The sequence below is a fragment of the Bactrocera dorsalis genome, chromosome 1 (assembly GCF_023373825.1).
Source record: "Bactrocera dorsalis isolate Fly_Bdor chromosome 1, ASM2337382v1, whole genome shotgun sequence".
Lineage (NCBI taxonomy): Eukaryota > Metazoa > Arthropoda > Insecta > Diptera > Tephritidae > Bactrocera > Bactrocera dorsalis.
Genome location: NC_064303.1, coordinates 92957847 through 92983182, shown reverse-complemented (window position 1 = coordinate 92983182; position 25336 = coordinate 92957847). Strand labels below are relative to the sequence as shown.

General features: G+C 37.7%; 1 protein-coding gene across 7 annotated transcripts in view; it reads left to right on the top strand.

Annotated features, from left to right (window-relative positions):
* LOC105223499 (protein cappuccino) overlaps positions 1-25336 on the top strand; it is a 128245-nt gene that overhangs the window by 41892 nt on the left and 61017 nt on the right. For 5 of the 7 annotated variants that reach the window (XM_011201235.4, XM_029549178.2, XM_011201238.4 and 2 more), the window contains exon 2: positions 14138-14504. In XM_011201235.4, coding sequence (XP_011199537.2) covers positions 14138-14504 — 367 coding nt within the window. Of the gene's footprint in view, positions 1-8113; positions 9222-14137; positions 14505-25336 lie in introns of those variants that run through there. The other 2 variants (XM_049446837.1, XM_049446838.1) reach the window with 2 other exon arrangements.

Sequence of the window (25336 nt, the reverse complement as noted above, 5' to 3'; positions counted from 1 at the left end):
CAGTTGGCTACCAGGAGGCAGCACTCGCCACAACTAATGGTTTGGGCCGCTGTCACCGCAGATGGGCGCTTTCCAATGTTTTCAACGAGCCTGGCGTCAAAGTAAATGCGACATATTATCCGGAAAGTGTTCTGGAGGCTGTTTTGAAGCCGTGGGCGAACAAACATTTCGGTCGCAAACCATTGACGTTTCAGACTCAGCACCGTCTCACAAAGCGCGAGTGAACCAAGAATGGCTGAAAAACAACGTTCGGAACTTCATTACGACCACACAATGGCTCTCGAATTCAACAGATGCGAATCCAGTGGATTATTCTCTCTGGACCATTTTGGAGAGCAAGGTCCGAAGTAAAAAATACACCAGTCTCGAGGTGCTGAAGAAAGCCATTGTCCGTGAGTGGGCCAAAATACCGGCAAGTCACATTCGGGCAGCTTGCGATTCGTTTTTTGACCGTCTCAAGGCCATAGTTAAGGCAAAAAGTGGTCATATCGAGCAAAAGTGAATTGTTTCTGAATTTATGATTATTTTCACACATTTTGTACTTTAAAATAAATAAAAATAATTTTCCAAACCGAATTTATGGCTTTTTTAATTGGTTACACTTCGCCGGACCCTGTAGAATGCAATTTTATAACGCCAAATTTACTTGACTTTGTTGACAGAATGTGATAAACTCTCATATCATACACACCATATATACGTGATACATACCTGAAATAATGAAGAAAAATTCAAGTAGATCATAAATATATTATACATTCTCAAATGATATCAAAAAATAAACATTTCATGAAAACATGTTTGCTTTATAACGGGTGATTTTTTTGAGGTTAGGATTTTCATGCATTAGTATTTGACAGATCACGTGGGATTTCAGACATGGTGTCAAAGAGAAAGATGCTCAGTATGCTTTGACATTTCATCATGAATAGACTTACTAACGAGCAACGCTTGCAAATCATTGAATTTTATTACCAAAATCAGTGTTCCGTAATCCGCTTTTTTATCGACAAATTTTGTTCAGCGATGAGGCTCATTTCTGGTTGAATGGCTACGTAAATAAGCAAAATTGCCGCATTTGGGGTGAAGAGCAACCAGAAGCCGTTCAAGAACTGCCCATGCATCCCGAAAAATGCACTGTTTGGTGTGGTTTGTACGCTGGTGGAATCATTGGACCGTATTTTTTCAAAGATGCTGTTGGACGCAACGTTACGGTGAATGGCGATCGCTATCGTTCGATGCTAACAAACTTTTTGTTGCCAAAAATGGAAGAACTGAACTTGGTTGACATGTGGTTTCAACAAGATGGCGCTACATGCCACACAGCTCGCGATTCTATGGCCATTTTGAGGGAAAACTTCGGACAACAATTCATCTCAAGAAATGGACCCGTAAGTTGGCCACCAAGATCATGCGATTTAACGCCTTTAGACTATTTTTTGTGGGGCTACGTCAAGTCTAAAGTCTACAGAAATAAGCCAGCAACTATTCCAGCTTTGGAAGACAACATTTCCGAAGAAATTCGGGCTATTCCGGCCGAAATGCTCGAAAAAGTTGCCCAAAATTGGACTTTCCGAATGGACCACCTAAGACGCAGCCGCGGTCAACATTTAAATGAAATTATCTTCAAAAAGTAAATGTCATGAACCAATCTAACGTTTCAAATAAAGAACCGATGAGATTTTGCAAATTTTATGCGTTTTTTTTTAAAAAAAAGTTATCAAGCTCTTAAAAAATCACCCTTTAGTATTTATAGACTTATTTTTTGTAAACACAAAACAGATAAGCGGAGTTCGAGCGCAACTAATTGGAGATAATTTAGCAGCAGTTTGTCGGCGTAAAATATTAAATTTTGACTAATTTTTCGCTAAAGCAAGTAAGGAAAGCAAATTATATTATATTATTATGAAATATTACCTGGATATACAATATCTTGAAAAAGCATGACACATGGACCATATATGCACAGAATCAGATATGTGATGACCAGGTTAAGCCGGCTTTATTCCGAAACCCGTCGACAATGGCCAGACGACGTGCCACGCAAATGGATATCAGTCGACGGTGTTTACAGCAAATTTTCGTAAAAGATTTGAAGATTTTTCCATACATAGTCCAGACGGTGCATCAGCTGTTAGCTGCTGACCGCCAATCGCGTCTAACATACGCTCAAGCCATAGTTAATCACCACCAAGAGGAAGATGATTTTTCATCAAAAATAATCATGAGAAATGAGGCCAATTTCCATCTTAGCGGGTGCGTAAATAAGCAAAATTTACACTTCTGGGGCACTGAAAATCCGCGTGTAACCCACGAAGAGCCGGTACACCCGCTCAAAGTCACTGTATAGTGTGCTGTTTTCGCTAGAGGAGTCATCGGACCTTTTTTCTTCGAAGACGTCGCGGGCCAAACCGTTACTGTGAGTGGTAAGCATTACAGAGCAATGATCAACGAGTTCTTTTTGCCGCAACTTAATGAATTGGGATTGGAAAACATATGGTTCCAACAGGACAGTGCAACGGCCCACACCGCACTTGCCACAACCGATATGCTGAAGGATGCATTTCCCGGGCACCCAATCTTGCGTTTTAGCAATTTGTACTGGCCAGCAAGATCTCCTGATTTGACCGCTCCTGACTTCTTTTTGTGGGGCTTTTTGAAGTCGCGGGTTTATGTCAACAAGCTTCAGACTCTTGCAGCTCTTAAGGACAATATCCGTCAAGAATGTTAGGACCCATCGCGAGTTTATCGTGACGTAGACGTTAGATCCACTGCGAGATCAAGGCATTCTTTCACTAACAGTATAACATATATCCACCATACACACGATCGGAATCAAGTTCTTGTATGAAAAAATGTATCTTTGTCAAGAGAAAAGTTCAAAAAATGTTGACGCATGCATGCGACTTATGTGGTAAAAGATCTGTGGGGTATTTGAGTTGTCCTTAGGTTATAACTGCCATTCAGCTAACCGATCAAAATTAGAATAAGTATGTTTGTATAACCTTTTATGCTATAAAAAATACACCTGTGAAGGCTATTATAGCTCGGTTGAGCCGAAGATAACGTTTTTTTTTCTTGTTTGCATTGAAATCAAGTAGTCACGTTAGCTACAGCATAAGCTAGTCCGATGCCGAAAATAAAAAGAAAGGGTTAATTATTTCGGGTAAAAATAATATTGAATTGATGTTCCAACTTTTTTCCAATAAAGTCTGCAAAAAACTCGAAAAACGAAGTTTGACAATTAAGTAATGAGACAGCCTTCTCTCCCTTTCTCTTCTTCCAGCGTCCCTCCCCTCTCCATTGATATATGTACCATACCTCTAGCTTGTTTAGTTCGCCTGCTGCGTCAAGTTCACTAGACGTGTGTTTGTAGTGCTCGTCACGAAAATGGAAAAACGAAATCAAGAGCAACGCATCGCGATAAAATTTTGCGCCAGATAGGGCGAAACAGCTTCGGAAACGTACGCTAAAATTGTAAGAGTGTATGCTGTTAATGCTCTTAGTCGTGCCTAGGCTCACAATGGTTGTCTCCGCGCGTCCCCCGCCCGAGAAAAAGCTCGCATGAGCAAGTCGAAGGTGAAAACGATGATTATTGCCTTTTTTGATAGCCGTGGAATCGTCCACAAAGAATTCGTTCGACCGGAGAAAACTGCGAATCAAGTCTACTATTGCCAAGTACTCGAAAGATTGCGAAAACGAGTCAACAGGGTGTGCCCAGATATCGCTCGTAACTGGATCCTTTATCACGACAACGCGTCATGCCACACCGCCCTCAGCGTGTCGCAGTATTTGGCCTCTAAAGGGATCGCCATGTTGCAACAGCCGCCTTATTCGCCCGACATGTCACTCTGTGACTTTTTTTTGTTTCCTAAAACAAAATCGGTGGTCGAAGGAACCCAGTTTGAGTCGATTACGGACATCCAGGCGCCCATGACTAGGGTACTCGCGGACATCCAAGTCGAAGCGTTCCAGATATGTTTCGAAGCATGGAAAACGCACTGGAATCGCTGTATAGCTGCCCAAGGGGACTGCTTTGAAGGGGATGGCAGAGTTGTAGAATAATTTTCAAATATACGGTTTTATGTAATCAGTCTCATTACTTAATTGTCAACCTCGTATGTTGCGCGAATTTAATTATTACAATTTGCGTGAGTATCTAATGCTCAAATTTTAGATATTCTTTGTCTTCAAAATTTCTGCCGAACCTGTGAATCGCGTAATTTCTTTTGATATTTCATAGCGCTAAAGCGTGTTTAACTGTTTTCACTTGCGCGCCAAGTTGTTATGGGGCAAGTACATAGCAACAAAAACACATAAAGCAATAACGATTCAAAAGCGCCACTGATGACACCATATAAAATGAGTGATGGGCAGCAAGCAGCGGACGGGCGGACGACGCAGCAATGACGTAGACGACGCTGTACACAATTAGCGGAATGACGGACCGGCTGGCTGCTAATCGCTTTATCAAAAGCGAAAATAAGTAATGTGCAGTGTAAACATATGAAAAGAAATTGTTGTTGTACATGTGTGCGCTTATGTGCTTAGTTATGTGTACATAGACATATACATACGTATGTTCATAAACGAGTATATGGCATATGAGGGTACACATGGGCCTTCATGAGCTTAATCACATTTGAATTTTCAACAATTGCTCGCTATCATTGCAGCACATTGTTATTACTGATATTGTTGTTGTCGTTCATATTGTTATTGTCGTTTTTATTGTTGTTGTTATTATTATTGTTGCTGCTACACTTTGTACTTTCCTCCAACGCAAACTATACATGCCATTATGCCATTATAGTCGGGCTATGCTGCGCTTCTTCGCTGTGGTCAAAGTCGGAACGAGCGGCTACTCGCGTCCACAGCCCCAACGCCCGACCACCAGCACGTCGCCAGTCATACGCCAAGCGTGGCACAGCGCTGACGCTTACTGCTATCGATTTTTCGCCGCCGCTTGAAAAGTGCGAAAGTGAAACGCGCGCAAACTCGTGCTCGCCGAAAATTCGCATTGAACTGTCAGTGCAAATGTCAGTTTGCCAGTGCAGTTGACGGAGAGCGCACGAGAGCGAGAGTGAAAAGTGTGCAATGTGAGAGTCTTGGCTGGTGCATCAGCTGTCATTTGTTGTTTGTTTACAAAAGGGCTTTGAAAGAGAGTTGCAAAGTGTGCGGTTTTCAGGCGATTGACAAAATATCGTTCACTGCATTTGCTTTTGTTGTTGTTTTAGCTGCTGCTGACGCGCTTGTGTTGCACCAAATGTTGCGTGTTGCTGCAGGTTAGTGTTGCCTACTGTGTTCGTAATTATTGAGCAGTTTGTTGAAAATCTGACATTTCGCCGGAAAACAAGTCGGAAGTGAGTGCCAATAAAGTTTGCGGCGTTTTTCGGCAAGACGACGGCGGCAGCGGGAGCGACCGCCAGGCGTTAAGCCCAGAAATACAGCTGTATAAGTGGAATTAAACGAAAAATCGGTGCAAAAAGAAATCAACGCAAAAGTTTACTGTTATAAAGTGGTGAGTGGGTGTGCGCGTGTGTGTATGTTTGGCAGACTTGCGGTTCGACCCATTAACGTGCAAACGCCAGTGAAATGTGTTATAAAGCACAACAATAATGTGTAATGGAAAAGTATAAATGCAAAGCGAGCGCATAAATGCTGGCGATTTGGAACGGAAGTATCATTTGCGGCCACTAGCAGCGTCAAAAGGCGCTGCCGACGCAACGTCCAGGGCGCAGGCAGCAATAGTGACCGCTGGCAGTGCAAATAAATCTCACCCTTACTTAGTTTATACAAGTATATGTACATATGTATGTAGGATATGTTCGGTGGTGTGGTCGGCATACTTAGTAGCCTTAATAATTCAATGAAAATCAAATTTGAGTTAATTGAGAAAGTCACGAGAGCAACGCATTTGCAAGCGAATGAACGGCTGCGGCAGCAAGCAACAAAAAACGCATGAAAACCATGTCAGAAAGCAACAAAAATGTACCACAAACACAGCAAGCAAGTGGCAAAAGCAACAACAATAACAAAAGTATCAACAACAACAACAAAAGCAATGCTACTCACAGCAACGCCAAACATAGTATGAAATATTAAACACAAAAATAAAACCCAAACAACAACAATAACACTGTGTGTGTGTTGCCAATTGCTCACAAGTTAATGCCGCACCCAAATTTATAGTTGAAACTTATGAAAAATTGCCAAATAAATATTAAAAGTAAATAAGATCAAAGTGCGAAAGGCGAAGATAACAATATGACAACTAAATTAATGGCACTTTATCAATAAAAATGTACAAACATATGTCTGTGTGTCTGTTTAACTAGGGAATTATTAGCACAATCAATGAGAACTGATCACAATGAAGTTTTACAAATATGTAGTACATAAAAAGGTTTAAAAAATTAATGACATAATTTGAAAGAATAACAAAATTAACATAATTTCAAATCTAATAAAATTTATGCTAATTTTCATAAACTTTATTTAAAAAACATTTTTAATAATATTATAAAAAAATACAAAAAATAAATAAAAAATACACGCAAATAAAAACAATGAAAAAGAAAATAAAAATAAATAAATTTTAATTCCCTAAAAATATTTTGTAAAAAAACTTTCTATTTGTAAAAATTATAAAAATATTAAAAAAAATTATAGTAAAAATAAAATATAAACATAACAAGAATTATCAATAATACTAAATTTCATAAATTATATATATAAAAAATTTTAAAATAATATTATAAAAAATATATAATATAAAAAACATTATAAAAGATAAAATTTCAAAAATTTAAGTAAATAAAAACTGAAATAAAAAAAAAAATAGAAATAAAAATAGAAATAAATAAATGTCAAACTCTAATATTATTTTATTAAACAAAAAAATTATTATTTGTAAACAAAAACATTACAAAAAAATAACAATAACATTAAATTTTATAAAAACAGAAAAAATATAAAAATAATATTATAAAAAAATAATTAATATAAAAAATACAAAAAATAAATAATAAAAATTTCGAAAACAATATAAAAGCAAAATCAAATATTTAAAAAAAATAATAAAAACGAATTAAACAAGATTTTAATTTTTTATAAAATCATATTATAAAAAAATATTTATTTAAAAGTTACACAACATAAAAATTATTTAGAAGTATATTAAATCGGACTAAATAAATTAAAAAAAAATTAATAAAGCAAATAATATATTTAAGAAGTGAAAAAAATATAAAAAAAATTAAAAAGACGATGAAAGCTAAAGTAAAATAAAATAGTTAGGCAGAAATCATATAAAAATAAAACCTATATATAAAAAAAAGAAATAATATGAAAGCAATAGTAAAATAAACAAAAATAAATGCACAACTATAGCAAATATACATATAAGATAAGCTTAATAATAACAATTGCAACTAAATAAGCACACTTAAAAAATAAATAATAAACAAATGAGAACAATAACTAAAAGAAAATAGCTCTAAACTGATATAAAAATTAAATTATGAAAAACAAAATCTAATAAAGAAAGAAAGAAATAAAAAAATTAAATTCAATTAAAATATAACAAATAAACAAACAATTTTAAAATACAATATATACAATAATATATGGAAAATTAAAAAAAATAATAAGGAAATAAATTTAAAATTTAATTTTTTTAAACTAAATTTAAAATTTAAATTTTTTAAATTTAATTTTATTTTAAAATTTATATATAAAAAAAATTAAATGAAATCAAATTAAAATAATAAATGAAATAAAAAAGCTGTAATGGAATATACACATATAAAAAAACAATTTGCCCAAAACACAAAACTACAAAACGCGATGACAAAGCTTAAAATATTATGAACTAAGAACAAAAACTCAAACATAAATAGCATTAAAGAATTAAATAAAAATAGAAAAACAAAAGAAATAAAAAAATTAAAAGAAAAAATATAAAAATAACAATTGAAAAATAAAAAAAATATAAAAAATAACAAAAAACAAATTAAAAATAAAAAAACAAAAATTAATAAATATAAAAAAAAATATTTTAATAAATACTAAACAAAATTAATTTTAAAATGAATTAATTTCAGTTAAAAAAATTTAAAATAATAAATCTGAAGATAAGAACAAATAATTGAAAAAAACAATTATTTATAAATAAAATAATATGTAATAAGCTTGCACATACGTAAATATTGTGTAGAAAAAACTACTAAAAAGGGTAAAATGAAATAAAGTGAAAAAATGATTAAGAAATAAATATAATATAATAAAAAAATTAATTAATAATTGTAAAACATTTTAAAGCAAATAAAAATTTTTAATAACATAAAATTTTTTGTTAATTAATATTATAAATATACAAAAAATACTAAAATTTCATAAAACTAACAGGACAAATATTGCGTAAGAAGTTCGTAAAATAAAAACATTACAAATAAGGAATGATAATAATTGACTAAATCGACGCGTCGATTTACGTCGCGATGTAACCAAAATACATTTAAAACAGAATCGAAATATATCGATTCCAACAAGCTTTAACAAATTATTTAAGAACTAAAAAATCAGTAAAAAGTAAATAATACTTAAAGTTGATCAGAAATTAGATAAATTAATACTGCAATGACAAAACTAAAATACAAATAAATATAAAAACTAAGAACTTATAAAAAATTAGGAAGCGCTTTTAATTTGAATAACAAAAAAACTACCCAAGCACTGTGATTACAAAAACAAAATACCAAAAAAATTAGAAAAATTAGAAAAATACGAAGTAAAAATCAAACATAAAATGTTTTCGACAAGCCAAATAACACTCAAAATTATTCCCATAAAATATTAAACTAATTTTTAAATAAAACAAATGTAAAAAAAATCTAAACCAAATAGCAGCAACATACCATAATCAACAAAGAAAAAATAAAAACCCACAAACGTCGCACAACAACATTAAGCTCAAAATTAAGTAACGGAGAAAAACCGAGCACAATAAAGCGCAACAGAACAATTAAATTCAGTTTTACTCCAACGTTTTTCACACGAAGGAATCACAAGTCAAATCAAGGCAAAAAATATTTGGTTATTACATAACCAAAGAAACGTTAGGTTTACCCCCATTCACTCGAACAGAATTGCAGGCAATTCCGGCGTTGGGAAATTATTTCCCTCCAACAAATTAGCCGCAATCACAATTAAAAGTAAGTGTGAGTATTAATTTCAGTCAAGAAATAAAATTACGACATACTAGTAAGAAAATTTTACTTGGGGTGGGATTGCAATTTATAAGTAATGCTTTGGTCGGAAGTCACAGTTACATATACTATATCTAAGTATATAAACGATCCATATAGAACAATGAAAATCGATATTTAAAAGTTTAGACTGGCTTAGAGGCTTTTATCATTGATAAACCAATATTTGTAAGGCATAATTAAATGGAATGGAGATGATGAAGACCAGTAAGTACAGGGTAGGCCATTTAAAGTTGACCCATCTGGCAACGCTGTAACTTTTAACAGCGCTGACAAATCGGCTAATGTCATACGGCGTTAGAAGCGTCATTCGAAGACAATTTATACCATGGAACAGTACACTCCAAAAGAACGCGCTGAAATTGTTCAGCTTTATATTCAAAATAACTTTTCAATTGTGTTAACTCAACGTGCGTTTCGCAAAAAAATAAAGTGAAAAGTGCTCCAGTTAAGAACACAATTAAGTCTTTATACGCAAAATTTGTGAACACCGGTAATCTCAGTAATGCCAGTCATGCATCCAGACAACGCGCAAGACGTTCTGATGAAAATATCGAAGCTGTACGAGCCAGTATTGAGGAGACTCCATCGACATCGAGTTATCGCCGCTCTCAGGAATTAGACATCTCTCGCACCACTCTCCGACGCATAATTCATAAAGATTTGAAGATGTTTCCATATAAAATTCAAATGGCACAAAAACTAAACCCAGCTGATTATCCGCGACGCCTTAATTTTGGCAAATGGGCCCCGGGCGATTGATATCGAAAAATGGTGATGTTGACTGGCCACCGAGATCACCAGATTTGACGCCACCAGACTTTTATTTGTGGGGTTATTTGAAATCCAAGGTATACGCTAATAAGCCAAAGACCTTAGCTCAACTGAAAGCCAACATTCGACGTGAAACAGCCGCCATATCATCCGAAACATTGGCCAAAGTCATGGAAAATGTCGAAAAAAGAGTGCATTTAGCTGTCAAAGCTAAAGGTGCCCATTTACGCGATCTAATTTTTAAATATTAGCTGAAACAAATCCCCTTGGACCAAAATAAATTATTTTTGAAATGAACAAAAAACATTGTTTTCTTTTGTTCTTTTTTTTTAGAAACAAATGGGTCAACTTTAAATGGCCTACCCTGTATAATGCCACTCCCACAAAAATTTAGTTTAGTTATACTACACCACAGCCCTTTAAACAGGGAATGGCTAATGGACCTTAAGAGAAACTTTATTATGACAAGAAATCCTAGTTTATTAATTTTTATCTTCCGAGTTAGTTGAAGCCGTCATCGAACCAAAACCCTTCGTAGTGGAGGGCGTACGGCTAATTAATGCTTCACGGTAGTCACCGAATTGATAGCTTCAACCTTCACCAAGTAGTAAAAGTCAGATTTAGTTTCTTCCATATTTCCTTTTGAAGAAACATTTAACCTAGAGGCTATAATTGAATGCGGCATCAACGACACTAGTGAAACAATAGTCCCTGCAAATGTTCATACTGAAAGCTTGACGGGCCGATATTATTTCTCTTAAGAACCCAGGAACAGGAACTTGATTGGCAGGGTGTAATTTACTATGAACTGCTTCCAATAGGTCAAAGTTTTAATTCGTACCTACTTGTATACTGTCAGCAATTGGACCGTCTTAAGACAACCATCGTTCAGAAGCGTTCAATTGTGGCCAAAAATAGAGGAACAACATCAAGACAACGCCGGGCCATGCACATCGACAGTTACTCGTCCGGAGCTCTGGAAGCTTGGCAGGGAAGTTCCTGTACGTACACCTTATAGTCGGAGCTTGACGACAAATGATTCCTACCCGTTCCTGTCTGTGGCGAATGATTTTGGTGGTGAATATTTCAAAAACTGAGAGTGGCATTGTGAAATTACCTTCAAAATGGCAACAAACTATCGAACAGTGCATGTTTTTTAAAGTAGACTTAGAGAGTGTACCACATACTTTTCAGCATCATCTCTTAGCGAGCACCTTCTAAAATAATATTTTTAAAATCATGGGATAAAAAATCATATCTCCACTGTACACGCGGCTACATTAAAAATTCCAAGTGTATGACTCAAGTTAGCACCCAATCGTACATGCGTATATATGTATGTATGTACATGTATATGCGGTATAATTGCAAAGCGTCATAACATTTATTTAAAATACTTCACCACAGGCAATATATGTAAAAGTAATTTACAAGTGTTACTAATCAGCAAAAACAATAATAACAAAGGGTATTTTTATTTCAATAATTAAGAGTGTAATTGATATGAGGATGACAAAGGTTCATTGGAATTTTAATTTCCTTTATAGCTTGTCGTAAGTTTGTATTTTTAATTGCAATGACTTGCATATTATGGGACTCATGAGGTGGACCTGAAACTGTACTCAACTCTTATTGAAAACGATGTTGGTTTGAGTTCATTTAAACGAATTACAAAAATTACTCTGTTTTCTGATTTTTTTAACGGTCATACATTATATGTATATAAAAGAAGTATATAGAAGAAGTAGTAAATAATAAGGGCTTTACTTGGGGTTCACCGAAACCGTGTAGTCCCTATATGCTGACCCATAATGCGTAGCATAATAGTTATGTACAGCAAGGTATTGTGACACCTGAATAAAGACTCTAAAGAACTTTAAAAGAACAACAATAATAAAGAGTCTAGCACTAAGATGAGTAGATATAGATGAATCACCCACATACATTGTGTGAGTTTATCCAGCGAAATATCCGAGCTTCAATCTTAAGCTGGCTGACCCTGCTTACTTAGGCTATCCCAGGAAAATCAACCGTCAAAGATTGACATGCTAAGTTTAAACGTGGTGATACCACCGTCCACCACCGACCACCGAAGACGGAAGAAAAAGACGAAGAAGAACTCAGTGGACACCCAAAGAGGCTGTTGCCGATGAAAATACAAAAAAGTCCACAAAATAATTTTGAATGACTATAAAATAAAATTGTTCGAGATAGCAGGTGTCATTCACGAATATTTGGGTGGCTCTCAGCAAAGTGGGTGTCGCGGCATCTTTTGACTAAAAGAAATGACGAGTTGATGATTCACAGCAGTTTTTGGAGTTATTAAATCGAATTAAAACCAATTTCTTGCATCGATATGTGACAACGGATGAAATATGACTCCATCATTTCACTCTGAAGTCCAATTGACAGTCATCCAAGTGGACGGCACCCAACAAACCCGCTGCAAAGCGTGGATAGACGCAACAATAGGTTGGTGAGGTTATAGCGTCTGTATATTGGGATGCGCGTGGAATAAGTTTTATTGACTACCTTGAGAAAGGAAAGACCATCAACAACGACAATTACATATACATCGTTATAGGATCCTTTGAGGGTCGAAATCACCAAAAAAAGGCCGCATACCTGTAAAAGTCACAAGTCAGTGTAGACGATGGCAAGAACCATGAATTGAGCTCATAAGTGTCTGTGCATCCTTCATATTCTCCAGATCTGACGCCAAGCGACAATTTCCTGTTCTTAGATCTCAAAAGAATGCTCGCTGGGAATAAATTTTGGTCCAGAGGTGATCAACGAAACTGCGGACTATTTTGAAGCAAAGGACAAGTCGTACTGCCAAAATGGTATTAAAAAGTTGGAAGGTCGGTATAATCTGAGTCGAGCTGACTACAATGGTACTAGGGCAACTTGGCTTAGGTGTTTCGAAGATGATGCAGGTAACATCTGATGAGCTTTGAAAATGTCGAGGAATGTTCACGTGATGATTCCTTGCACATATACCCACACGATTACGTGGGTTGAAGGGAGTCACTAGAGAAGAGACACAGTGCGCTTTATCAGGGATGGATCGAACCTCAAGGGGAACGTTGGAGAAAAGTTTTCTAACGGAACCTCTCCATTACTTTAAGTTTTAGACAGAGCATTGTGCACTGATAGCAAAAAGGTAATACTGACCTGGAACTCGCTGTCAGTGCCGTCAGGTTAGTCAAGTTACTCAGTTATCAGATTGATTTTGGTGCCTGTTCAAAGTGCAATGGTAGGTGGCAAGAAAGAGCTTCCTTACCCCAATCTCATTAGACTGGGAACAAATCGGTACTCGCTAATCTTTTGCATCTGGGAGGGAGGGCAGTGGATTCATTCAGGCACTCTTTCATTCACCTTCCATTTTCGCTTAACTAAAGATGAAGTATTTTGGTAGTCATACCTTGAAATTGTCCCGAACCTATATTAGCCATTTAAAAAAAAAATTGGAACAAGCTCAAGACCCTCCTTAGATCTTTTTGATCCATTATTAGGAGTTCTGGATATTACGATGTAAAGACGTTTCTAGCTGTTTAAGTAGGACTACTTATGACCTTTCGAATATCAGTCTGATTACCTAACCTTACCTAAACTGGGTTCCTATCCTATGCGAATGGACACATATTCAGGAACCCAGTTTAGGTAAGGTTAGATAATAAGGTTGTTATGGTGCTAATTTTCGGCTTCGCACAATTCAATACCTTCTATTTCTTCTATGCCTATACTGTAATACATATTTTGTCTTCTTCCTCCACTTTATTAAAAAGAAAGCATTTCTTGAACCTTTAAAAATCCCTTAGAATAAGTTATCCACTCAAATAATTATTTTCAGTATTTTTTGTTTCTTTCACATCAACTCAGAGACAATATGGGGTAGCAATAAGATCATTAAGAAAATACTTAAGAATCACTCATTAACAAACATTGCTTTCTCGAATTCATTCGATATCACTTCACTTTGAATTTAAGTAGAAAATTAATACGATTAAACAATGTTGTAATTGACTTTAATACTTTTTGATTTTCTTCCCTTCTCTCCACTTCGCCGCTCATCGCTTCTCTTGCAATTGTAGCGAACCCGCTCAAGCGCGCCGACTAACGCCGAAAGTATGGGCAATACGCAAACAAACAATAGCGCGCCAGCTCATGAGCCGCAAACGCCGACAAATGGCGCAGGTGGTGGCACTGGTGTCGGCGCTGGTGGCACGCAGAAGAGTCGTCGCGGCAGTCGAGTGAAAGTTTTTGCACGTTTCAGCCAAAGGAAACAAACAACGCAGCAGCAGCAGCAACAGCCGACAGCGTCCGCATCGAAGGAGGCCATCGTCGCCACACCCACATCGACTTCCGCTTACGATGACTCGATCGAGGAGGAGCTGCTGATGCTACGCCAAAGTCATGCGTCTGTGATAAGGCAATTGGAGGATGAACAAATGGATTTTCGTAAGTTTGTGGCTTTCATTCTATTGTGTCTTGTAAAACAGTTTTGGTTTACTTTCTTCCTCCTACGTTTTGTTGGTTCTTACTTTGTTGTTGGTGTACATATTAAAAACTTGCTCCTGAAATCCCACTACACGTATACTCTACTCTATAGTGAATACCCTTATACATATATATATATATACCCTTAATGCTACAGCAGTTGCTTATCAAGTTTCACCAAATTGTTGTTTTTATTATTGTTGTTCATGTTGACTTGTTTGCTTGTTACATTTGTTACCGTTACTCTGTACTTCCTGCGAAGAAGTTGCGAAATTCTATAAATATGTCTGTGTATTTTTAAATTAAACGGAAATGCAATTTGTAGCGTTAAATATTTACTGATTTTGGCAGTTGGCTGATTTACTAGCGTTTCGTTTTATAATTGTTATTTATTGTTCATTATTCGTTCTTTCGTCTTTTCATGTTTCGTTGTTCTTAACTTTAATACTACTTTTATAGATCTTTTGATTGCCTTTTAAAAAGTTGGAAAGTATCGCAGAAAAAAGAGTTTTCAAAGTTAATTTTCTTGAGCTTTTCCTCTTTCCTTAATGTTGTTGTAGTTTCCGCGTAGTGGGAGTAGAAAACAATTGGCAAATCATTTCATTAAATACTAGCAAATAACCAAGGCGATTTCGGTAAACGTAAATCTACTGAAAAATCCAGTTTTTTCAATAAAGTCTTAAAAGGTTTTAGAAATATTTTCTTTGACTTTATTCGGTAAAAAGTTCGGTTTTGTAGAAAAATTCAAAAAAATAGTCTGACTGATAGTCTAAACGGCAAGCATTGCCGACAATTTTAAAGACTACCTTATGATTTGTACTATCTGCCTTTCCAAAAAGATTTACAACGCCGAAATAACAGCGATCAACTTGATCATCTCTTCTACCTCGACATTGTACATTCAGCCGAGCTAGGCGATTAGAACTCAGCCGTATTCGTTGAAATTCGTATGTAGTCTCCAAAGACATAATTATAATAGGTTATAATGGCCGGATATCACACCATACAAAGCCCTACTGATCCTTAGTAAAGCCGGATGGAGGTTCAATTTAATTTGAGGTTAAGAATTCGTAACACAGTATGTCAACGTTTTTTGCGAACCTTAAAACCGACTTAATATCTAAATTTGATACTTTGTCCAGTCCTTTTAACTCCGAAGCTCTTAAGGACTTTAGTCGAGTTCGAGATAGTGCTGGGCAAGGGCAAAGGGGGTGTTTCAGCGTCTCGCTCATGTCTCAAGACATATTTAAGCAGAAATGAATACAGTTTCTAACCAATATTACGAATTTTCTAAGTCCTGTAAAATTAAACTTGAATTCGGTTCTCAATATTGCCTTCCCGTCCATAGAAGAATGTCAAGGGGGTGAAGTGTGCAGGGAAGCAGTAATAGGCATATATATGAGAGGGTCCTAACTGAATAATCGAGTGGGATTTGAAAACGCACCAGAATCGCCTCCTGAATACCAGACCCTGCCCTGTCTTCCAAGCGGAGATCACAACAATTAAAGAATGACTTCTTATTCTGACAACAAGTATATCCACATATACAGGTAGCCAACCAGCTTTTAGATCACTAAAGCCTTTGAGGGTTTACAGTGAAAGAATTCCATGATCTCTTTCAATTGCTATTTCACGATAGAATTTCATATGAATTGGCCAGAGCAGGCACCACCCTGCAATTAGACACCAGAAAACAGGTAATTTATATGCCTCTGGCTACTTGTAGATATGTAATAGACAAGCATGTTGTAAATATAGGTGAGTATCGGTGATGTCAATCACTAACTTCCTCAAAAAACATGCAATCGTGGCATTAAGAAAATATGTGCGGCACACTGTTGACTATTCAAATTCAAAGTAGATGACACAAGAACTACTGTGCCCAAAAAATAAGGTGACATTGTATTTATTTTGAAAATTCTTTATTTATTCTTCCAAATCAATTTCACCCCCTTCAAAGTAATCCCCTCCCGATGCAATGCATTTATGCCAACGGATTTTCCAATCTTCGAAACACTGGTTGTAGTCACTTTCCGGGATGGCCTTCACTTCCGTTTTCGCTGCGGATTGAATCTCCTCTATCGTATAAAAACGGTGTCCTCGGGGCGGTCTTTTGAGCTTGGTGAACAGCCAGAAGTCGCGCGGCGGCAGATCAGGTGAATACGGTGGTTGCGGAACGATATGGGTTGAGTTTTTGGCGAAATGATCAGGATTTACGAGGGCAATATTGTCTTTCCACAATTCCGGCCTTTTTAGGCGGATAGCTTTACACAAACGACGCATAACGTTCAAATAATATTCCTTGTTGACTGTTTGACCGGTTGGAAGTAATTCATAATGCACAACACCACGATAATCGAAGAAAACAGTCAACATTACCTTGATTTTTGAGCAACTTTGGCGCGATTTTTTTGGTCTCGGCTCACTTTTGGCACGATATTCGCTCGATTGATCGGTTGTTTCGAGGTCGTAAGCATAGATCCAAGTCTCATCGCCAGTTATAATGCATTTCTTGATAACCTAATACTCGGAAAGCATCGTTTCAGAAACTTCAACGCGACGCCTTTTTTTCCAAAAAATTCAATGTTTTCTGTACCAGTCGAGATTTGACGCGCTTAAGCACCAGGAGAAGGCGAACCCGATTCCCCAATCGATGACGATGGAGCAGACGTTCCATTACCCGGCCATGAAGAAGTTCGAATAGCAGTTGCCCGCCTGAAGAACAACAAAGCGGCAGGGGCCGACGGATTGCCGGCCGAGCTATTCAAACACGGCGGCGAAGAACTGATAAGGAGCATGCATCAGCTTCTTTGCAAAATATGGTCGGATGAGAGCATGCCCAACGATTGGAATTTAAGTGTGCTATGCCCAATCCATAAAAAAGGAGACCCCACAATCTGCGCCAACTACCGTGGGATTAGCCTCCTCAACATCGCGTACAAGGTTCTATCGAGCGTATTGTGTGAAAGATTAAAGCCCACCGTCAACAAACTGATTGGACCTTATCAGTGTGGCTTCAGACCTGGTAAATCAACAACCGACCAGATATTCACCATGCGCCAAATCTTGGAAAAGAGCCGTGAAAGGAGGATCGACTCTCACCACCTATTCGTCGATTTCAAAGCTGCTTTCGACAGCACGAAAAGGAGCTGCCTTTATGCCGCGATGTCTGAATTTGGTATCCCCGCAAAACTAATACGGCTGTGTAAACTGACGTTGAGCAACACGAAAAGCTCCGTCAGGATCGGGAAGGACCTCTCCGAGCCGTTCGATACCAAACGAGGTTTCAGACAAGGCGACTCCCTATCGTGCGACTTTTTCAATCTGCTGCTGTAGAAAATTATTAGAGCTGCAGAACTGAATCGAGCAGGTACAATCTTTTATAAGAGTGTACAGCTGCTGGCGTATGCCGATGATATTGATATCATCGGCCTCAACACCCGCGCCGTTAGTTCTGCTTTCTCCAGGCTGGACAAGGAAGCAAAACGAATGGGTCTGGCAGTGAACGAGGGCAAGACGAAATATCTCCTGTCATCAAACAAACAGTCGTCGCACTCGCGACTTGGCACTCACGTCACTGTTGACAGTCATAACTTTGAAGTTGTAGATAATTTCGTGTATTTAGGAACCAGCATTAACACCACCAACAATGTCAGCCTAGAAATCCAACGCAGGATTACTCTTGCCAACAGGTGCTACTTCGGACTGAGTAGGCAATTGAAAAGTAAAGTCCTCTCTCGACGAACAAAAACCAAACTCTATAAGTCGCTCATAATTCCCGTCCTGCTATATGGTGCAGAGGCTTGGACGATGACAACAACCGATGAGTCGACGTTGCGAGTTTTCGAGAGAAAAGTTCTGCGGAAGATTTATGGTCCTTTGCGCGTTGGCCACGGCGAATACCGCATCCGATGGAACGATAAGCTGTACGAGATATACGACGACATTGACATAGTTCAGCGAATTAAAAGACAGCGGCTACGCTGGCTAGGTCATGTTGTCCGGATGGATGAAAACACTCCAGCTCTGAAAGTATTCGACGCAGTACCCGCCGCGGGAAGCAGAGGAAGAGGAAGACCTCCACTCCGGTGGAAGGACCAAGTGGAGAAGGACCTGGCCTCGCTTAGAATATCCAATTGGCGCCACGTAGCGAAGAGAAGAAACGATTGGCGCGCTGTTGTTGACTCGGCTATAATCGCGTAAGCGGTGTCTACGCCAGTGAAGAAGAAGAAGAAGGCCCAAAACATCCCTCAAAATGGTATTGGCTGAGCCTTTCGATATGCAAACTTCATCAGCAAGGTCTCTAATTGTTAATCGACGATTTTTCAACACGAAATCTTTAATTTGCTGAACGTGAGCTTCGTCGGTTGAGGTTGATGGTCGCCCTGGACCCCCTTCGTCTTCGACACGTTCACGGCCGGCTTGGAACTCACTATACCACTTGTAAACATTTTTTTAGACATAGCCTCATCACCAAAGGCTTTCTGCACCATCCTCAACGTATCCGCAGCAGAAAATTGATTCCGTAAACAAAATTTAATGCAAATTCTTTGCGCAACAAATTTCGACATCGCAAAAAACGAAAAACTCACTTTAGCAGCTCACAAAACGACACGTATCTCAAACACTAATGAATATTTTAACATGAAATTTGACATAAGTGTGACTGACAGTACTACCAACCTAAAAAAATCAGTTTTCCAAATCCTTCGACGCGCGCAGTTTAAATTCAAATGTCACCTTATTTTTTGGGTAGGAGTGCGAACGAAACACTGCATAATTGACAGTCCTGTCAGCAGACTGAGCATATTATACAATAACTATTATAAAAGCTGGCAGGGGGTAAAATAAGAAAAGGCTATAAAACATCTTCTATGCAATTCTAAGACCTTATATGTTTAGGAAAGGAATCGCAGTTATCCTTGATGATAACTCGGAGGTAACGCATATAACATTTTTGCACTGATGAACTTCAACAGTGTGGTTAAGAGAGAGTATAGTGGAGTAACGGTTTTTTAATCTTTGTGGTACCACAAGGGGAGTCTTAAAGGCCTAGAGGCGTCGTTAAAAATCCACTCTACCAACTTTCCTATCCACCCAGTGGAATACAGGCAATGAACGAAGGACTGGTCAAATTTTAGTTTTGACAAAATGACAGCTTCCCAAAAAAAAAAAGTTGCAGAAAGTCATCTGAAATTTTCAAACGATCAGTCCAGCCATTTCGGAAAAATTGTACTGACCAACTCCGAAAACAGCGTTTGGAGAGTAAAAGGTTTTAGGAGCCGCCTTACTTACACTCACTTAAAAAAATATTACAAATACACTCATATCTCTTAAAGTATTTGCCGAATCAACCTCAAATTTTCGGAAAATATTCACAAATATACTATATGTACTACATTTAATATATACTATACACGAAACAAAACTTTTTAATTCACAAATGAATACAGGGTTTGTACAGAAAATAATAAATCTAAGTCGATTTAAAAAAATTTATTGAACCATTGGTTACAATTCTTTGAAAACTTCCAAAATAGGCTCCTTCTGCGTCGATGCAGAGCTGTCAGCGCAATTTCCAAGCATTGGAGGTTGCACGGAAGGCATCCTTCGGAATATCCTTCAGAGCCAAGCTGCATGCTGCGGATGCGAAAGCGTTGGGATCCCTGCCTTGGTTAGGTAGCTGTTCACAAGAAAGGCGGTATGAGCCGGATCGTTGTCGTGGTGCAATTTCCAATCGGCTGCGATGTCTTGTCGGACCCGTTTGACCCTCGTTTGAGTCTCTTGAGGACTTCCACGTAAAGCTTAGCGTTGACGGTTTGTCCAGGAGGAACAAATTCATGGTGGACGATGCCTTTGATGTCAAAAAAAGACAATGAGCATCGTCCTCAAACGTCCCTGTGCAGATTTAGCGAGTTTCAAACAGAATTCAATCGCGTATCTCTGCTCTAGCGAACGCGAACGAAAATGTTTGTACTGACTCTCCAAATCCAGGTGAACGCCCTCTGGCGAATCCTGTTGGTGCGCGCACACTCCGAAGTACAGCCGCGGTTGAAGAAAATCAGCCCCATTACTTTCTGGACAAACCCTGTATAACCCCTTAACTATAGGGGATTTTAATATCACCCTCACTCTTAGCTGAATAACATTAACCGAATTTTGGAATTTTGAAGGATCCAGAGTTTCAGCTGCTGGATGTAATTCAGGAAGCTATTCTATACTTTTTGCGCCCTACAGGAAACAAAAATAAGGATACTGGATTAGATAAATAAATGAGGATTGCACCGCGATTACAAATATATATTATGTCCTAGAAAAATAAGCATATATGATAAAGGAAACAAAATAGATAAATATCTCCATATGTTTCGAAAAAATAAAAATGTCACATGCATCCAAGTCTTATGAATACGTGGCTCTCTAGTTTCGTATTTGGCTAAAAAGTCAATTCCAATCATGCTGAAGTGTGATGTCACATTCAGGTCTTTTGATACGAGTCTAACGTTGACACGTTGACTCTTTCGATGTTATCCTCATTAACAGTGAGAGATGGACGACTAGCTAAACAAGTTTTCGATGACTTCATGACCATAAATTAATGCTTTGTGCCACTCATTAACTTCCGTTCGTGATAAAATAAAATAAAATCCTCAATACATTTTTGCAACATTTGAATCCGTAGCCAAGATGCTATTGAAAACACAAAATTTCTAGCAAACTATTTGTTTAGTTTAAATGGAACAGCGCGAGTAAATTTCGAGTTTATGTTTGTGAAACATTAAACGATTCTATGAACTTGTCAGACCCCTCGTCTAAGTTCAAGTATTGTATTATTCCTTCAATGTAAGCCCCAAAGATCTGCATCAGTTTCGTTAACTTCATAAATGTCTGTTTGAATTTTGCATTTTGAAATGATGCAAAGAAGATGACAGAAACCTAAGTATTGAAGGAACATCCTCTGCTCAAGCTCTGTAACAGTTAAAAATGATAATACGCCGTACCTAACTAATTTTGATTCAGTAAAGGAATATTCCGTAAGGCCTTCGCTTTTCTAAAAGATCGTGCATTTCATAGAAATAAATCTAATGCTTCCGCAAAGGTAATCGCCGCTGCTTTAAAAACGCTGTAATGGTCGACATTAAGCTTAGTTTCAATACTTAATTTCAATTTTGAAATATCAAACTCACATGAATGAAATTTCAGTGATTTTATGAAAATATTCTTAATACTTTACAATAACCTTTGAATTGAATTGAGTGCCTAAAATATTCGCAAAGCCAAATGCAATTCCGTTACAATATTTTACTAAATATAATAATGTCACAAGTTTAGCAGCTGTCACTGAGGCGTTTGGCTTAGCAAATCCTTTGAAAACTCACAGAAATATTTATAAATACACTTATAACTGTATATATATGTATTTATGAAAGCCATATTACTATTAACACCAACAAAAGTGTCGTCGCTTGCAAACACTTCAAAACTGATTTGCATTCTTTTGAAGCTGTAATACTTTGTACACAAGCACTAACAACTATTTCCAACTGTATTTGCACACAAATACCAACACAAACACACATACACAGAGATCAAGTGTTAACTGCAATCGCAACAAAATTCATAATTCATAAGCCATACATTGAATGGAATTGAATATTTTTTAAGCCTTTCGCACGTAGCGAGAAGTGTGCTTTTAGGCGTTCGTGCATATAGCCAAAGCAACCACAGACAGAATGCAGTTAGTTTGGCAATGTCGCGCATTATAATGACATGTTTACGTGTGTCGGTATATTTGTGAGTATTTTTGTGTTGGAGTGTGTGTGTATGTAAGTATGTGTGCCCGAGTCAAAGCAACGGCATAAAGCCCTCAATCCGTTCGTTAATACATTCACCTTTACAGTTTTTCGCTTGTTTATCTAAAGTCGGCGGCACCGAGACCTCTCACGCATACAATCTGCTTTAGATACCGTTGAGGGTGGTGTAGCAAACCTATCAGCTTTTGGTTCAAAACCATTCATATACAACTACACACTCGGAAACGTTTTTTTCACCTACATACAGTTAGATGGCTATAACATTAGTGTGGTCCTTTTGGGAACCTTAGAAAAGTCACACATAGACCAGTTTGGTTCTTTTGTGATACTAGATGGAGTTACCTTACGAACTCCATGAGGCGTAGTAACCCTTTATGAAACGAAATACAAAAAACACTGCAGCCTCACTAAAGATACCTCTTCCAGTGTCTCATACCGTAGAGCCTTCAAGTGTTTACAGTGCGAGAAAAGTGCACAGGAGATTCTCCATTGTTTCGCTGCTGCCTTGTTCTTGACATTTCCTACCGGTTTCTCGATCTGTCAGCCCCATTTCGAAGGCGAGTGTCGTCACTATACGGTGACCAGTGAGTATTCCAGATATGCTCCAACCGTCCCTTTTATCAAGTGGCAGTTGGAAGTTTTAGTTTGGTACACATGACTGTTGCAGTTTTGCACCCAACTAGATCCTTTCATCTCATTAGATTTTCCTTGCCATGTTCTCGTCCAGATCGTCGTACACTCACAACATAGGTATTCCAATGTTGATCACGTTTTTCACGTGTAAGATCCGTAGACTACTCTTGGCAAACTCGTCCACTATCTTATTGTTCTCAATGCCTTTGTGACCTGGTAAAGTCGCTTGGATCTGACTGTACTCTACAGTCCAGCCCTGCTTTGCAAGACATTTCCGGCCGTTATGCAAAACGAGGTTAAGGCATTGATTGCTGCTTGGCTGTCCACCTAGACATTGGCTCTTGAGTTGTCTGCTGATGCATTAGAGGTTAGTTCCGTGGCAAAATATCCCAATAGCAAAGACCTCTACGTGAAATAAACTCCAGTGGCCAGGCAGCTTAAAAGTCAACCTTATACCTAACTCTGTACAGTATATTCCCACACGAACTCTGTCTTCCATTTTTGAGCCATCATGTATGGCATCTTTGACAAATAATTTTTTACGTCGTAAGGCTTTGGAGCCGAAAAAATACATTTTACACAAATGGTTTTTCTCACGGCAAAGAAATTATAATTGAAAAAAGCACACATAAAGAATCGGCTTACCAGTTTCAAAAGCTATATACCACCTGATCAAATTTGACCCGGACTGCAAAAAATAAAAAACAATTATTTTCATGTAATTTTGTATCAGTGGTTATTTTCGTGCTTTTGAACAAGCTTGCCCAGAAAGTACAAGCTTGCCCAGAAAGATTAATCAATATTTCCATACACTTGTTGTAAGCTTCGGTTGGTATGGCCTTTAAGAAAACTTTGGTGCCTTCGGATTCTTCCCTTTTTGTGAGCACCATTCGCCAGATTATTGAAAAGTTTCGACATCATATTCATAAACCAATATCCCATCACCAGTAATAATGCGTTTAATGAATGTAGGATCCTCGCTACGTTGTCAAGCATCTCTTTTACGCTCTGTACTCGACGTCATTTTTGCAAAACGCTCTTGGCTTTAAGTACGAGTCTAACCTTGACACATTTCATATCCAAAACATTTGAGTCGATCCATAAGAGCTGTTGAGATCCGATGCTGTCTTTTTGTATCAATACAGCGATTTTCAAGCCAGTTTCTTAACTTTTTCAATGTTATCGTCATTAACAGAGATAAACGGATGACGACTCAGTTGTTTTTCATGATTTCGTAACGTTCGCTGAATGCCCGGTGCCACTCCAATCCTTGTGTTATTGTTTTCAACCATTCTCTAAAATTGATTTCTTTGGAAACACAAAATTTCTAATAAACTCGTGGGTCCATCTTTTTTTACGTTCGGATCGGATGACTGGAGGTTCGCCACTGACGTTTGAGCATCCACCGCTGGCTTCGGTTGCCTGATTGGTTGATTTGCATTTTTCAAATATAGCTTTTCTGATTGGAAAACTGATATGTTATGTTTAAATTGAGGATAATCTCTTTCAAATGTTGGCTGCGGCTACGTCTCAGATGGTCCAATCGAACATTTCAACTGGTAACTGGCGAATGGTACGCGTGATGTTTTGCTCCAAGGACTAAATTGACATTAGTCTTTACACATCCCCACAAAAAAAAAAATGACAAATGATGTGCTATGAGATTATCTGTTTTCTCAATAAATCCATTGATTGATGCGATGTGTGGGAAATGGCGCTGTTTTGGTGAAACCAAATGTCGCCGAGATTACGAGCTTCAATTTCAGGTATCAAATAGTCGGTTATCATGGCGCGATTACGGTCGCCATTGACAGTTACGTTCTCACCGGCATCACTTTTAAACAAATATGGATCAATGGTTCCATCGGCGCACAACCCCACCAAACAGTTGTTTTTTTCGGGATGAAATGGCAGCCCTGGAATCTCTTCAGGTTCTTCTTTGTCCCAAACGCGGCAAGTTTGACTGTTTACATACCCATTAAGCCAGAAGTTAGCCTCATCACTGAACAAAATTTGGCTCGAAAACGTCGGATCTTCTTGGAGCTTTGAGCCCATAGAACGAAGTGATGTCGCTTGAAAAGGTCGAGCGGTTTCAGTTCTTGCAAAAGCTGCATTTTGTACACTTCCAATTTCAGATATCGATGCTCCAAGTCGTTTCGTACGTCAGCCTGAGTTGGTTCGAATGTCGTCGAATTGACTCTCAACGGTCTTCGTCTGCTATATTTTCTTCACTGCGTGCTGGCCGTAGTATATTCGGTCGAATATTATTAAATAACGAATGCTGGGTCCCAGGATGAGTGGTGGTGTTGCAAATAGTACGTTCAGTGGGCCGATTATGTTGACCAA